Genomic DNA, 14,337 nt, shown 5'->3' with positions numbered 1-14,337 from the left:
TCTCACAGATCTGGAATACTACATTTCCTCATAAACAATTCCTGGTGTACCGAAGTTGAAAACATTGCGAGCTCCTGTTCACCCAACCTGGAGTTTCTGATGATAAAATGCCGACCCCACTATATGCCGAGGGAATTATTGTGTTATTATCACAGCTGTATACATACTGCCACAAGCAAACACCAAGGCGGCACTCAGTGAACTGTACAAGATTATTAGCCAGCAAAAATCCTCTCACCCAGAAGCAGTCTTTATTGTCGCGGGTGACTTTAACCAAGCCCGTCTAAAAACATGTATCCTGCCCCACAAGAGAATCCAGTGTGCTTGACCATGTACAGTGCCTTGCAAAAGTATTCATCCCCCTTGGCGTTTTTCCTATTTTGTTGCATTACAACCTGTAATTTTAAATGGATTTTTATTTGGATTTCAAGTAATGGACATACACAAAATAGTCCAAATTGGTGAAGTGAAATGAAAAAAATAACTTGTAAAAATAAATTATACAAAAATAAATATGGAAAAGTGGTGCGTGCATATGTATTCAACCCCTTTGCTATGAAGCCCCTAAATAAGATCTGGTGCAACCAATTACCTTCAGAAGTCACATAATTAGTTAAAGTCCACCTGTGTGCAATGTAAGTGTCACATGATCTTATTATATATATATATATACACACACACACACACACACACACACACACCTGTTCTGAAAGGCCCCAGAGTCTGCAACACCACTAAGCAAGGGGCACCACCAAGCAAGCTGCACCATGAAGACCAAGGAGCTCTCCAAACAGGTCAGGGACAAAGTTGTGGAGAAGTACAGATCAGGGTTGGGTTATAAAAAAATATCTGAAACTTTGAACATCCCACAGAGCACCATTAAATCCATTATTTAAAAAATTGAAAGAATATGGCACCACAACAAACCTGCCAAGAGAGGGCCGCCCACCAAAACTCACAGACGAGGCAAGGAGGGCATTAATCAGAGAGGCAACAAAGAGACCAAAGATAACCCTGAAGGAGCTGCAAAGCTCCACAGCGGAGATTAGAGTATCTGTCCATAGGACCGCTTTAAGCCGTACACTCCACAGAGCTGGGCTTTATGGAAGAGTTTCGAGAAAAAAGCCATTGCTTAAAGAAAACAATAAGCAAACACGTTTGGTGTTCGCCAAAAGGCATGTGGGAGACTCCCCAAACATATGGTAGAAGGTACTCTGGTCAGATGAGAATAAAATTGAGCTTTTTGGCCATCAAGGAAAACGCTATGTCTGGCGCAAACCCAACACCTCTCATCACCCCAAGAACACCATCCCCACAGTGAAGCATGGTGGTGGCAGCATCATGCTGTGGGGATGTTTTTCCATCGGCAGGGACTGGGAAACTGGTCAGAATTTAAGGAATGATGGATGGCGCTAAATACAGGGAAATTCTTGAGGGAAACCTGTTTCAATCTTCCAGAGATTTGAGACTGGGACGGAGGTTCACCTTCCAGCAGGACAATGACCCTAAGCATACTGCTAAAGCAACACTCAAGTGGTTTAAGGGGAAACATTTAAATGTCTTGGAATGGCCTAGTCAAAGCCCAGACTTCAATCCAATTGAGAATCTGTGGTATGACTTAAAGATTGCTGTACACCAGCGGAACCCATCCAACTTGAAGGAGCTGATGCAGTTTTGCCTTGAAGAATGGGCAAAAATCCCAGTGGCTAGATGTGCCAAGCTTAAAGAGACATACCCCAAGAGACTTGCAGCTGTAATTGCTGCAAAAGGTGGCTCTACAAAGTGTTGACTTTGCAGTTATGCACGCTCAACTTCTGTTTTTTTGTCTTGTTTGTTTCACAATAAAAAATATTTTGCATCTTCAAAGTGGTAGGCATGTTGTGTAAATCAAATGATACAAACCCCCCTAAAATCCATTTTAATTCCAGGTTGTAAGGCAACAAAATAGGAAAAATGCCAAGGGGGATGAATACTTTCGCAAGCCACTGTATACACAAAAATCTGTGACACTTACAAACCCATCCCCGGGCCCCACTTCAGCCAATCAGATCACGTCTCTCTGTTCCTACTCTCCACCAACAAGCAGCAACTCAAGAAGGAGCCACCAACTCAGAATAGTGAGGCGCTGAACAGAGGCAGTCTCAATGCTGCAGGATTGTTTTGAGAATACTGATTGGAATATGTGACCCACCACCTGGATTCGGTCCTATGTAGCAACATTTGAAATTGTGTTTTTTACATTGGATAAAAGTAGAGACTCAGGGCTAGAAAATTGTATATCATACACTACAGTTGAGGAACAATGGGAAAGTCATTCTGCTTTTAAAGTTGATAAACGTGTAACCCCACTTTTGAGAAAATGGCCCGTGAATGTTTTGGTACACCTGCTGGAGAGCTCTTCTTTGTCTACACCCATTTAGCATCGTTCACACCCTCTTACGCCTTAGCCCCACCCATCTCTTTAAGGATTCACAGTGTAGTAAACAACCAAAGATTTCAAGACAAAGTGGTGAAAGTAGTAGCAAAAATACACTTTATCTAGTCCTTGGCCTATATCCAGTGCTTCATTTGTAAATCAGGAGGTGCCGGAACAAAAAGTGAGCGCGAGAGGGAGGTGACCTGGAGAGCTCTGAGGTACATCAAGTTTGCTGATGACACCATGGCTGTAGGCCTGATAACCACCAATGATGAGTCAGCCTATAGGGAGGAGGTAAGTGAACTGGCATTGTGGTGTCATGACAACAACCTCCCCCTCAACATCAGCAAAACAAAGGAGTTGATATTTGACTTCAAGAAGCAGAGAGGAAACATGCCACGATACACATCAATGGGACTGCAGTAGAGAGAGTCACAAGTTTTAAGTTTCTCTGCGTCCACATCACTGAGGACTTGTCATGGACCAACAACACCACCACTCTTGAGAGTGCATCAGTGTCTCTACTTCCTAAGGCGGCTGAAGAAATTTGGCATGCCGCCCCGGGTCCTTTCCAAATACTACTGCTGCACCATCGAGAGCGTCCTGACCGGCTGCATCACGGCCTGGTACAGGAATTGCTCCGTCCACGACCTCAAGGCCCTCCAGCGGGTGGTGAAGACGGCCCAGTACATCACTGGGACTGTGCTCCTAACCATCCAGGACATCTACTTGAAACGGTGCCTGAGGAAGTCTCACAGCAGCATCAAGGACCCCACAACCCCCAGCCACGAGCTGTTCTCTCCCTTACCATCGGGCAGACGGTATCAGAGCTTGAGGTCTGATACTAACAGGCTGAGAGACAGTTTCTATCTACAAGCCATCAGACTGCTGAACACTTGAACTGGACTGACCACCTGCTCTGATTCTCTGCACTTTAGCACTCATGCACTCACTCATGCTCACACCCACACACATATAAATTCATGATACACACACACACATCACAACTGTTGCTACCAGACTCTTATTACACTGCTCAGTTTATACACTTGCTCCCCCATCCCCCCCTTCACATGCACATATTGGACTATATTGTGCCTTCCTGTATTATACTTATGCTCAAATGTTTATTCTATTCTACTGAGCCATTTCCTTTATGTTCGTATTCTTATATTTTATTTCTTATTGTTGTTGCATTGTTGAGAAGGAACCTGCAAGTAAGCTTTTTGTTGGACGATGTAAACCATGTGTATCCTGTACATACGACTAATAAAACTTGAAACCTACTCCTACTGAGTACAGGATCCCAACAGGGAAACCAAGCAATGGCGCACCAAGGCTGCATTCTGCAAGCAACATCATACAAGCACAGCAGCCCAGCAGCAGCCACCAACAACACCTACAGATGGCACTAATGTGCAAGCAACTCAAAGTGCAGGTTCCAACCAGGCTAATGCTACTAGCAACCAAGCTAATGCTACTAACCACCAAGCTAATGCTACCAGCTACCATGCTAATGCTACTAGCAACCAAGATGCTCTCACCAATGCTATCCAAAGACGGAATGACATCACTGAATGTCTGATAAAACAGCAACAACTCTCTATTGCCAACAAGAGACATACCAGTGTTCGTTGGTGACCCACTTCATTACAGGTCATTCAAGCTTTCCAACATGGTATTGAACGCAAAACTGACACCATGCAAGACAGCCGTTATTATTTAGAGAAGTATACAAGTGGCCAACCAAGTTAACTTGTTCGCAGCTGTTTGCACATGAATCCAGCAAGGGAATACAATGAAGCAAGGAAACAGCTTGAGTTCACCTTTGTCAATGAAATGAAAAAACAACAACTGCCTATATGGAAAAAGCTCTGAGCTGGTCATTAAGCCAGTAGATGAAGGCATTGCGTTCTTATGCACTGTTCTTGAGAGGCTGTTCTCACACAATGCAGGACATTAAGCACATGGAGGAGCTGGAGAATGTCAGTTCAAAGCAAAGCTGACTACTCAAAGTCTCTCAGTGGATGACATTGCCCAGGCAGAGGAAGCTGTCGTACGCTTTGTCCAAGAACAGAGTTTTCCTGAGGAAATTGCTGCATTGAGCAATGGCACAGTTAAGAGATCAGCCACATATACAGACCGGATCCAGTCTTGTTGAACAGTGTCCTGAGGTTAGGTGGAAGGCTAGCAGCTCTGCCATGCCTGAAGATACAAAACACCCAGCCATTTTTCCCAAAGACAGCCATGTCTCAAAACTGATCCTTCGTCATGAGTTGGTTGGCCACAGCGGGAGAAATCACATGCTCTCCAGGCCGCAGCACATATAATGGGTTCTGCGTGCCAACTCTGCAGCAAGAACCATCATCTGGGAATGTCTGGCCTGTCAATGCAAACATGGGCAGAAAATGGCTGATCTTCCTATAGACAGAATCTCTCCAGATCTACCACCTTTCACTAATGTAGGCATCGACTACTGCGGACCTACTGAAGTTAAGAGAGGACGAAGTAATGTAAAGAGGTATGGAGTAATATGTCTGACGTGCCGAGCCATCCTTCTTGAAATGGCTCATTCCTTTGACACGGACTTATGCATCAGTGCCCTTCGGCGGTTCATTTGTAGGAGAGGACAAGTGAAAGAGAACAGGTCAATATATGCAATATATTTTGTCAGCTTTAACCGTGAGCTAAGAGAAGCTCTGAAGGATCTAAACCAAGACACAATTCTAAAGGCCCTGTTGCAGGACGGCATAAAGTGGAGATTCAACACTCCTCATAGTGCTCACCATGCCGGTGTGTGGGAACGGCTCATCCGGCAGGTAAAGAGCGTTCCTCAATCCGTCATGAGGCAAGTTCGATGAAGAAGCCCTGCAAACAGCTCTGTGTGAGATGGAGGTAATTCTTAATGACTGCCCAATCACTTCAGTCTCAAATTACCCAAGTGACTTGGAATCCATAACACCAAATCACTTAATTCAACTCAAAGGATAACCATTCTTGCCACCAGGTCTGTTCAAGAAGGACAAATTGTATGCTCGAAGAAGATGGAAACAAGCCCAGTACCTTTTCTGGAAAAGATGGACATGTGAGTATCTACCAATGATGCAGGAGCGTCCGAACAGCACAAAGCTGAGTTTCACCACCAGAGACTTTGTGCTCATTGTGGATGCTATAACGCCACATAACTCATGGCTGATGGGGCGAATCATTGACAATATGACAGACTCCAGAGGTCTGGTACGCAGCATGTTTAAAGACCAAGACCAGTGAGCTGGAGCGGATCATCAGAAAGCTCTGTTTGCAGTAATGGAGTAGTAATAAGGCGGTAATAACCTGATGACAATGTAAGAGTCAGACTGCATGTAACACCGTTTGAAGCGGACGTGCCTCTGTGCTGCCGCCTCTGGCTTTCAACACGCAACTCCTGAGTTACTCAACACCTACACTGACATCCGCACACGTACAGTGGGGAAAAAAAGTATTTAGTCAGCCACCAATTGTGCAAGTTCTCCCACTTAAAAAGATGAGAGAGGCCTGTAATTTTCATCATAGGTACACGTCAACTATGACAGACAAAATGAGAAAAAAAATCCAGAAAATCACATTGTAGGATTTTTTATGAATTTATTTGCAAATTATGGTGGAAAATAAGTATTTGGTCAATAACAAAAGTTTCTCAATACTTTGTTATATACCCTTTGTTGGCAATGACACAGGTCAAACATTTTCTGTAAGTCTTCACAAGGTTTTCACACACTGTTGCTGGTATTTTGGCCCATTCCTCCATGCAGATCTCCTCTAGAGCAGTGATGTTTTGGGGCTGTCGCTGGGCAACACGGACTTTCAACTCCCTCCAAAGATTTTCTATGGGGTTGAGATCTGGAGACTGGCTAGGCCACTCCAGGACCTTGAAATGCTTCTTACGAAGCCACTCCTTCGTTGCCCGGGCGGTGTGTTTGGGATCATTGTCATGCTGAAAGACCCAGCCACGTTTCATCTTCAATGCCCTTGCTGATGGAAGGAGGTTTTCACTCAAAATCTCACGATACATGGCCCCATTCATTCTTTCCTTTACACGGATCAGTCGTCCTGGTCCCTTTGCAGAAAAACAGCCCCAAAGCATGATGTTTCCACCCCCATGCTTCACAGTAGGTATGGTGTTCTTTGGATGCAACTCAGCATTCTTTGTCCTCCAAACACGACGAGTTTAGTTTTTACCAAAAAGTTATATTGTGGTTTCATCTGACCATATGACATTCTCCCAATCCTCTTCTGGATCATCCAAATGCACTCTAGCAAACTTCAGACGGGCCTGGACATGTACTGGCTTAAGCAGGGGGACACGTCTGGCACTGCAGGATTTGAGTCCCTGGCGGCGTAGTGTGTTACTGATGGTAGGCTTTGTTACTTTGGTCCCAGCTCTCTGCAAGTCATTCACTAGGTCCCCCCGTGTGGTTCTGGGATTTTTGCTCACCGTTCTTGTGATCATTTTGACCCCACGGTGTCACGATTCTCTAAGACAGAACCCAGAAGCAGACCAGGACAAGGTGAGTTGAACGAAGGTGAGTGTTTATTTACAGATTCAAAAGATGCAGAATAATCCAGGAGACGGAGCGGGTGGCGGAGATGAGTAGGTGGAGGTGAAGTGGCAGATTAAATGATGGCACAGCAGGGGTTGGGTGAAGGTTCCAGGAGAATGACTGTAGACAGAAAAAAACGGAGGTAAGTACAAGGCAGGTCAACAAGGTGCAAAATAACACAAACTAACGCTAGTACTCAGAGGCTGATATGCTGACAAAACATACTGTTAATGGCTAACGATCCGGCAGGGAATGGATGTCAGGTCAGAGCTTAAGAAGGGGTGATGATCAGGACCAGGTGTGCCGAGGCTGATGAGAAGCAGGTGCGGGTAATCGAGAGATCACCCGCCTAGCAACGTCGCCCGGCAACCGGACAGGGTGCGTTCAGGAACCTTCAGGAAACAGGAGATATCGAGCAGAAAAACGGCAACACAGGCAGAAACAGACTCAGGACGCAGGGTTCATGACAGTACCCCCCCTCCGATGAACGCCACCGGGCGGACTACCCGGAGCGCCAGGATGGAGGCGGTAGAAGTCACGAAGGAGGTCAGCATCAAGGATCTGACGCCGAGGAATCCAACTCCTCTCCTCAGGATTGCACGTAAGCAAGATTATTGTGGTCAGTCCAGACAACAAACGGTTGCTCCGCCCCCTCCAACCAGTAGCGCCACTCCTCCAAGGCAAGTTTCACTGCGAGAAGCTCCCGGTTACCCACATCGTAGTTCCTCTCCGCAGACGAAAGACGACGAGAGTAGTAGGCGCAGGGATGGAGTTTACCGTCAGTGGAGCATCGCTGGGACAGGATGGCGCCAACCCCCACATCAGACGCATCCACCTCAACAACAAACTGACGGGCAGTGTCAGGTTGAGAGAGAATCGGAGCGTTGGTGAATCGCCTCTTCAAATCCAGAAATGCCCGGTCCGCCTCAGGATTCCAACTGAAGGTTCTGGTACTAGAAGTCAGGGCAGTTAAAGGAGCGGCCACACGGCTGTAGTCACGGATAAATCTACGATAGAAATTCGCAAACCCCAGAAACCTCTGGAGCTGCAATCTCGTACCGGGCTGGGCCCAATCCAGAACCGCCCTAACCTTCTCCTGGTCCATCCTAATCTCTCCCCTGGAGATGATGTACCCGAGGAAGGATGTAGTGTGGGCGTGAAACTCACACTTCTCGGCCTTCACAAACAGGCGATTCTCCAACAATCGCTGCAGAACCTGCTTGACATGCTGGACGTGGCTGGAAGGCTCCTTAGAGAAGATAAGAATGTCATCCAGGTAAACGAACACAAAAAGACCGATCATGTCTCTCAGGACGTCATTCACCATACTCTGGAACACTGCTGGAGCACTCGAAATGACCCATCGGTGTATTGAAACCAGTCAACCACTCGTCACCCTCTCTGATCCGGACCAGATGATACGCATTGCGTAGGTCCAGCTTGGTGAACACCATAGCACCCTGTAAGGAGTCGAAAGCAGAGCTCATCAAGGGCAGGGGATACTTGTTCTTGATCGTGATATCATTCAACCCCCGATAATCAATACAAGGTCGAAGAGAGCCATCCTTCTTACTCACAAAGAAGAATCCTGCCCCCAGGGGTGATGACGAGGGACGAATGAGACCAGCAGCTAGGGACTCCTTTATGTAGGTCTCCAGAGCTTCACGTTCAGGTTGGGAGATGCTGTATAACCGTCCCTTGGGATAGACAGCTCCAGGGAACAGGTTTATGGCACAATCATATGGTCGGTGGGGAGGAAGTGACATAGCCCTCTGCTTACTGAACACCTCCCCCAAATCGTGATATGTTTCGGGGACCAGGGACAAATCTGGGGGGTTAGCCTCAATGACCTGACTGGGAACAGAATGGGAACAGGCAGTCTTGAGGCAGTTAGCATGACAATCAATGCTCCAACTAGTTACCTTGCCAGTCACCCAATCGAACGTGGGATTGTGTTCCTTCAGCCAGGGGTATCCAAGGACCAGAGGAACATGGGGAGAAGGCAGAATGAAGAATGAGATAACCTCAGAATGATTCCCTGACAACAGCATCTTAACCGGTTCAGTCCTCATCGTGATACGTGCCAGACTACTGCCGTTCAGAGTGGTAGCTTCAATGGCTTCCGGTAGTCGCTCCTTGGGAAGCCCCAGCTGTTCCACCACGTCGGCATCAATAAAGCTGCCATCGGCACCTGAATCGATGAAAGCGTTAATCGCTAAACTCTGATTCCTGTTCATGAGGGTAGCCGGGAAACGGGGTCTGACAGGGGTATTGAGAGGTTGAAACCGGCTCGCTAAAAGTCCTCCCAAACTTAGCAAGCCGGGCAGTTTGACGGCCGCTGGGAACAAGTGGAGATGTAATGTCCCGAACTACCACAGTAGAGGCAGCAGTTGGTCTCACGTCTATGTTGGCGCTCCTCCTTGGTTAGCCCGTGCCGCCCCACTTGCATGGGTTCAGAATCTGGAGGCAGGACCTCTCCACTAATCCCGTGTGGTGGACAATGATCGACGCGTTCTGGTCCACCTCCTGACTCGACTGGGAACCGAGAAGCTGATTGATTGGACGGGCCCCATTGCTTCTCCCTCCTTCTCTCTCGAACTCTGTTATCCACCCGAATAGACAAAGCGACCAAACTGTCCAGGTCACTAGGCTCCGGATAGGAGATCAGCTCATCCTTGAGTTGCTCCGACAACCCCTGATAAAAGGCTGCTTGCAGTGACTCCTCATTCCACCCACTCTCCACAGCCAATGTCCTGAATTCGATTACGAAGTCGGTCACTCTGCGAGCTCCTTGGCGAAGAGAAAACAGGCGTTTAGCTGCGTCCTTACCTCGGACAGGATGGTCAAACAGCTTCCTCATCTCTGCCGTGAACTCCTGGTATGAAGCCATGCAGGTGTCCTGTCGTTCCCATACGGCTGACGCCCACTCCAGGGCTCTACCACGCAGCAATTCAATGACAAAGGCTATCCTAGCCTTGTCTGTGGCATAAGAGTGGGGCTGTAGATCGAACACTAATCCACACTGCATAAGAAAGGAACGGCATCTTCCCAAATCCCCCTCATATTTATCAGGCGTCGGAACCTTGGGCTCACGGAAGGGCACAGCTCCAGAAGCGGCAGGCGAGATGGGTGAAACCGGTGGTGGATTCTCCACCGGCAAACTGAGCTGAGCCTGGATCTTCGTCAGACTGGTAGAAAAGTTCCGAACTGACAACGCTATCTCCTGTAGCGCCGTGCTATGTTGTCCCAACATCTTCTCCTGATGGGTAATGGCATGGCGAACAGAGTCCAGGTCCGCTGGGTTCATTTCTGGCCGGATCGTTCTGTCACGATTCTCTAAGACAGAACCCAGAAGCAGACCAGGACAAGGTGAGTTGAACGAAGGTGAGTGTTTATTTACAGATTCAAAAGATGCAGAATAATCCAGGAGACGGAGCGGGTGGCGGAGATGAGTAGGTGGAGGTGAAGTGGCAGATTAAATGATGGCACGGCAGGGGTTGGGTGAAGGTTCCGGGAGAATGACTGTAGACAGAAAAAAACGGAGGTAAGTACAAGGCAGGTCAACAAGGTGCAAAATAACAAAAACTAACGCTAGTACTCAGAGGCTGATACGCTGACAAAACATACTGTTAATGGCTAACGATCCGGCAGGGAATGGATGTCAGGTCAGAGCTTAAGAAGGGGTGATGATCAGGACCAGGTGTGCCGAGGCTGATGAGAAGCAGGTGCGGGTAATCGAGAGATCACCCGCCTACCAACGTCGCCCGGCAACCGGACAGGGTGCGTTCAGGAACCTTCAGGAAACAGGAGATAGAGCAGAAAAACGGCAACACAGGCAGAAACAGACTCAGGACGCAGGGTTCATGACACACGGGGTGAGATCTTGCGTGGAGCCCCAGATCGAGGGAGATTATCAGTGGTCTTGTATGTCTTCCATTTCCTAATAATTGCTCCCACAGTTGATTTCTTCAAACCAAGCTGCTTACCTATTGCAGATTCAGTCTTCCCAGCCTGGTGTAGGTCTACAATTGTGTTTCTGGTGTCCTTTGACAGCTCTTTGGTCTTGGCCATAGTGGAGTTTGGAGTGTGACTGTTTGAGGTTGTGGACAGGTGTCTTTTATACTGATAACAAGTTCAAACAGGTGCCATTAATACAGGTAACGAGTGGAGGACAGAGGATCCTCTTAAAGAAGAAGTTACAGGTCTGTGAGAGCCAGAAAACCTTGCTTGTTTGTTGGTGACCAAATACTTATTTTCCACCATAATTTGCAAATAAATTCATAAAAAATCCTACAATGTGATTTTCTGGAGAAAAAAAATCTCAATTTGTCTGTCATAGTTGACGTGTACCTATGATGAAAATTACAGGCCTCTCTCATCTTTTTAAGTGGGAGAACTTGCACAATTGGTGGCTGTTAATTATTTATGCATAGTCACTTTAACTCTGCCCACATGTACATATTACTTCAACTACCTCAACTAGCCGGTGCCCCCGCACATTGACTCTGCACCGGTACCCCCCTGTATATATAGCCTCCCTACTGTTATTTTATTTTACTTCTGCTCTTTTTTTCTCAACACTTTTTTTGTTGTTGTTTTATTTGTACTTTTTAGTTAAAAATAAATGCACTGTTGGTTAAGGGCTGTAAGTAAGCATTTCACTGTAATGTCTGCACCTGTTGTATTCGGCGCATATGGCCAATAACATTTGATTTGATTTGACTAAATACTTTTTTTCCCCACTGATTGACATGGATTATCCTATGATGGAAAATACACACACTCTTCAAAAGAAGATGAAGTATGCACAATTGGACATTCAAACAAAATGTGAAAGAATGTATAATGAAATGTTGGTATTATGGTACTTAGGTTCCATTTATGTTTATGGTAATTGATTTACTTAGGGCAGTAAGCAATTAGGTGCCAATAAGAAGGGGTCTGGTCTCTTACCTGGTGGTAAGGCTCACACTCTGACAGCCAGTGACGCTCCTCTGTCAAACACTTCCCCTGCCCCACTTCATCCTGAAAAAGAGAGAAGAGAGAAGAATGGAAGAGAGAGAGACAGAAACGGAGAGAGAAAGATAAGTTATCAGCACCACAAAGACCTGAAATTACGATGGTCATGATGATGTCTATCAACTATGAAGTCATTATGCAGAAGGATCATACTACAGCAAGTCCCACTGCTGCCACTGATATGGCTGCCATAAAAACGGACAACAAATGAATGATGTGTTCCTGTCCTCAGCAGGACAATTCAAAGACTGTCAGAGCTACACTGCCCCCAGGTGGACACATGGTATCAAAGTCTTTTTCAAAGACATACTATGAATATACCTATTTTACACAATTCAGGGTATGTCAACTGTAAAAATAAATAAAATAAAAAGACAAATTATAATCTGGCAATGTTTAAATGATTCCCTTTCAAACAGTCCCAATTGTACCACTTTTTGCCATTATACCACTTATATACTTCCGTAGCACTGGGGAGGGGTGGGAGCAAGATAAAAAACAAATATTTTGACTTTGACCCCTACCCAATCTTTTTTCTATGGCCTTTTTAATTTATGTTTTTGGGGTATTTATATTCTAAAGGCAATATTCTTCCCAGTATCCATTCAGTTCAATGTCTCTACTGCAAACCTTCTAGACGTTCCACTACTGAATAAGCCCTAGACTGCTAGTATTACTAACAGCCATCTCCAGGACAGTGTGAGACAGTGTGAGAGAGGTACTAGGAGTTTTGGAAACAGTCAGGAAGCTTGTCAGAGGAGTGATAGAACACCTTCGGAGTCACACCACTGAGCCTGGGGTTTTGTTCCCCTGTGCGCACCCACACAAAAAGGATCCCTCTCTTACAACTCTTGTAACTCTCTTTTTCCTCCCCCTCTCCATCCCTCTTTTCCCCTTCGTTGGCATGTTGCCCACTCTGTCCTGTTGGCGGCAGCATAATGAGCCCATTCTGAACAAAAAGCAGCCAAATGTTAATTAGATTAAATCATTATTTTCATGATGGTGGGAATGGGAAAACAATGTGGCGGAAGAGAGCAGACTGTGGCTTAGGAGAGTAACAGAGACAGGAAACAGCCTGTCTGCAGGCCAGGTTCTCTCTCTCTCTCCATCTCTTCCTCGCTCTCTATCCCCAGGGCCTGTAGTGATGGTACCACCCCGAGGCGCTCCCTGTCACTCTCATCATTTCCTACTGATACTCATCCTGTCTCAGGGACACTCCCATCCCTCCTCCTGTTCTGCCTCTGGGGCACAGTCACTACCCCACCCTCAACGCTGGAGAGACCATCTGGTCTTGTCTGGTCACACACACACTGAGCTTATAGGTTCCTATTGACTTCACTGGGTCACTAGGAGTGGTACAGAAGACCAGAGGAAGACTGGGCAGGGCAGTGGACCATAGAGTCAGTTGTGGATCATTAGGGGCTATGCTGCTGCAGTAACAGTGCTGGCTGTCTGAAGAGAGTATAGAGAGAGATTGCTCTGCAGAACAGAGGCTGAACAACATTATGTAAGTGGGGTCCAAATAGAAGTGGACCTGGGAGACAGGTCTAGTTTTTCACGGCTGACTCAAACGCTGGCCATGGCTCAAACGCTGATTCAGTGTACATGGCATGACTACGAGCGTCTGACCAGATAGATACAGGCCAGAAACACAGCCAGCGAACATCCTGTTCACCCTGTACATTTGTCACGTTAACTTCACTGGACCTGGCAGCAGCAGCCTGTAAACACAGGGTTGTGTTCTAGATCATTCTGGAGCCTCGGTCTGTCTGTCCTGTCCCACACTACAGCTTTGTGCAGCTCTCCTCTCCTCCTGCAGCACAAATCCACTCTCTGGTCACAGAGCCTGACTGACTGGCTGTGTTTCACTTTTTAGTGCTGGAGGATCAGCTGCCGGTAGCATGCGTCAGTGTGTTGATTGGGCCATGTGCATGTAAGAGTGTGTTTGTGTGTTCCAGACGACAGTCAGAGCACTAGCAGCTGTTCAAGAGACTCTGTGTGCCCAAGGGCTCTAAATCAGAAACCGTGTGGCATTTCACAGAGCAGCTGGGAGTACTGTGTGTGTGTGCGTGCGTACGTACGTGTGCCTGCACAGCTTCTATGAAACAACCTGCATCAGGCAGTTCTTTTAAAACGTTTCCATTCTGTACGTATTTATAAACGACCATATCACATCACTGAATCATAAATCATGAAGCAATAGCGAGCTAAGGGCAGCCCTAAAAGGCAAGATGTTAGGGACTTGAAATACAGTAACTCAATAAGGAGCATCTTAATTGTCCTTAAATGGTAAGCTGAAACAATTGCTCTTAAAACCAAAAT

The 14,337-nt window shown here is 46.6% G+C and overlaps 1 protein-coding gene across 8 annotated transcripts in view; it reads right to left on the bottom strand.

Moving 5' to 3' along the window:
* ccdc9b (coiled-coil domain containing 9B) overlaps positions 1–14,337 on the bottom strand; it is a 47,478-nt gene that overhangs the window by 13,461 nt on the left and 19,680 nt on the right. For all 8 annotated transcript variants that reach the window (XR_014614594.1, XR_014614595.1, XR_014614596.1 and 5 more), the window contains exon 6: positions 11,950–12,021. Coding sequence is in view for 5 of the 8 variants with exons in the window: in XM_084181733.1 (XP_084037859.1) it covers positions 11,950–12,021 (72 nt within the window). In the remaining 3 variants the exon portion in view is untranslated. The remainder of the gene's footprint in view (positions 1–11,949; positions 12,022–14,337) is intronic.

Source organism: Coregonus lavaretus (assembly GCF_964263955.1).
Source record: "Coregonus lavaretus genome assembly, chromosome: 18".
In the NCBI taxonomy this organism is placed as follows: domain Eukaryota; kingdom Metazoa; phylum Chordata; class Actinopteri; order Salmoniformes; family Salmonidae; genus Coregonus; species Coregonus lavaretus.
Note: the sequence above shows the minus strand (reverse complement) of the source record. Positions and strands in the feature narration are given on the sequence as shown.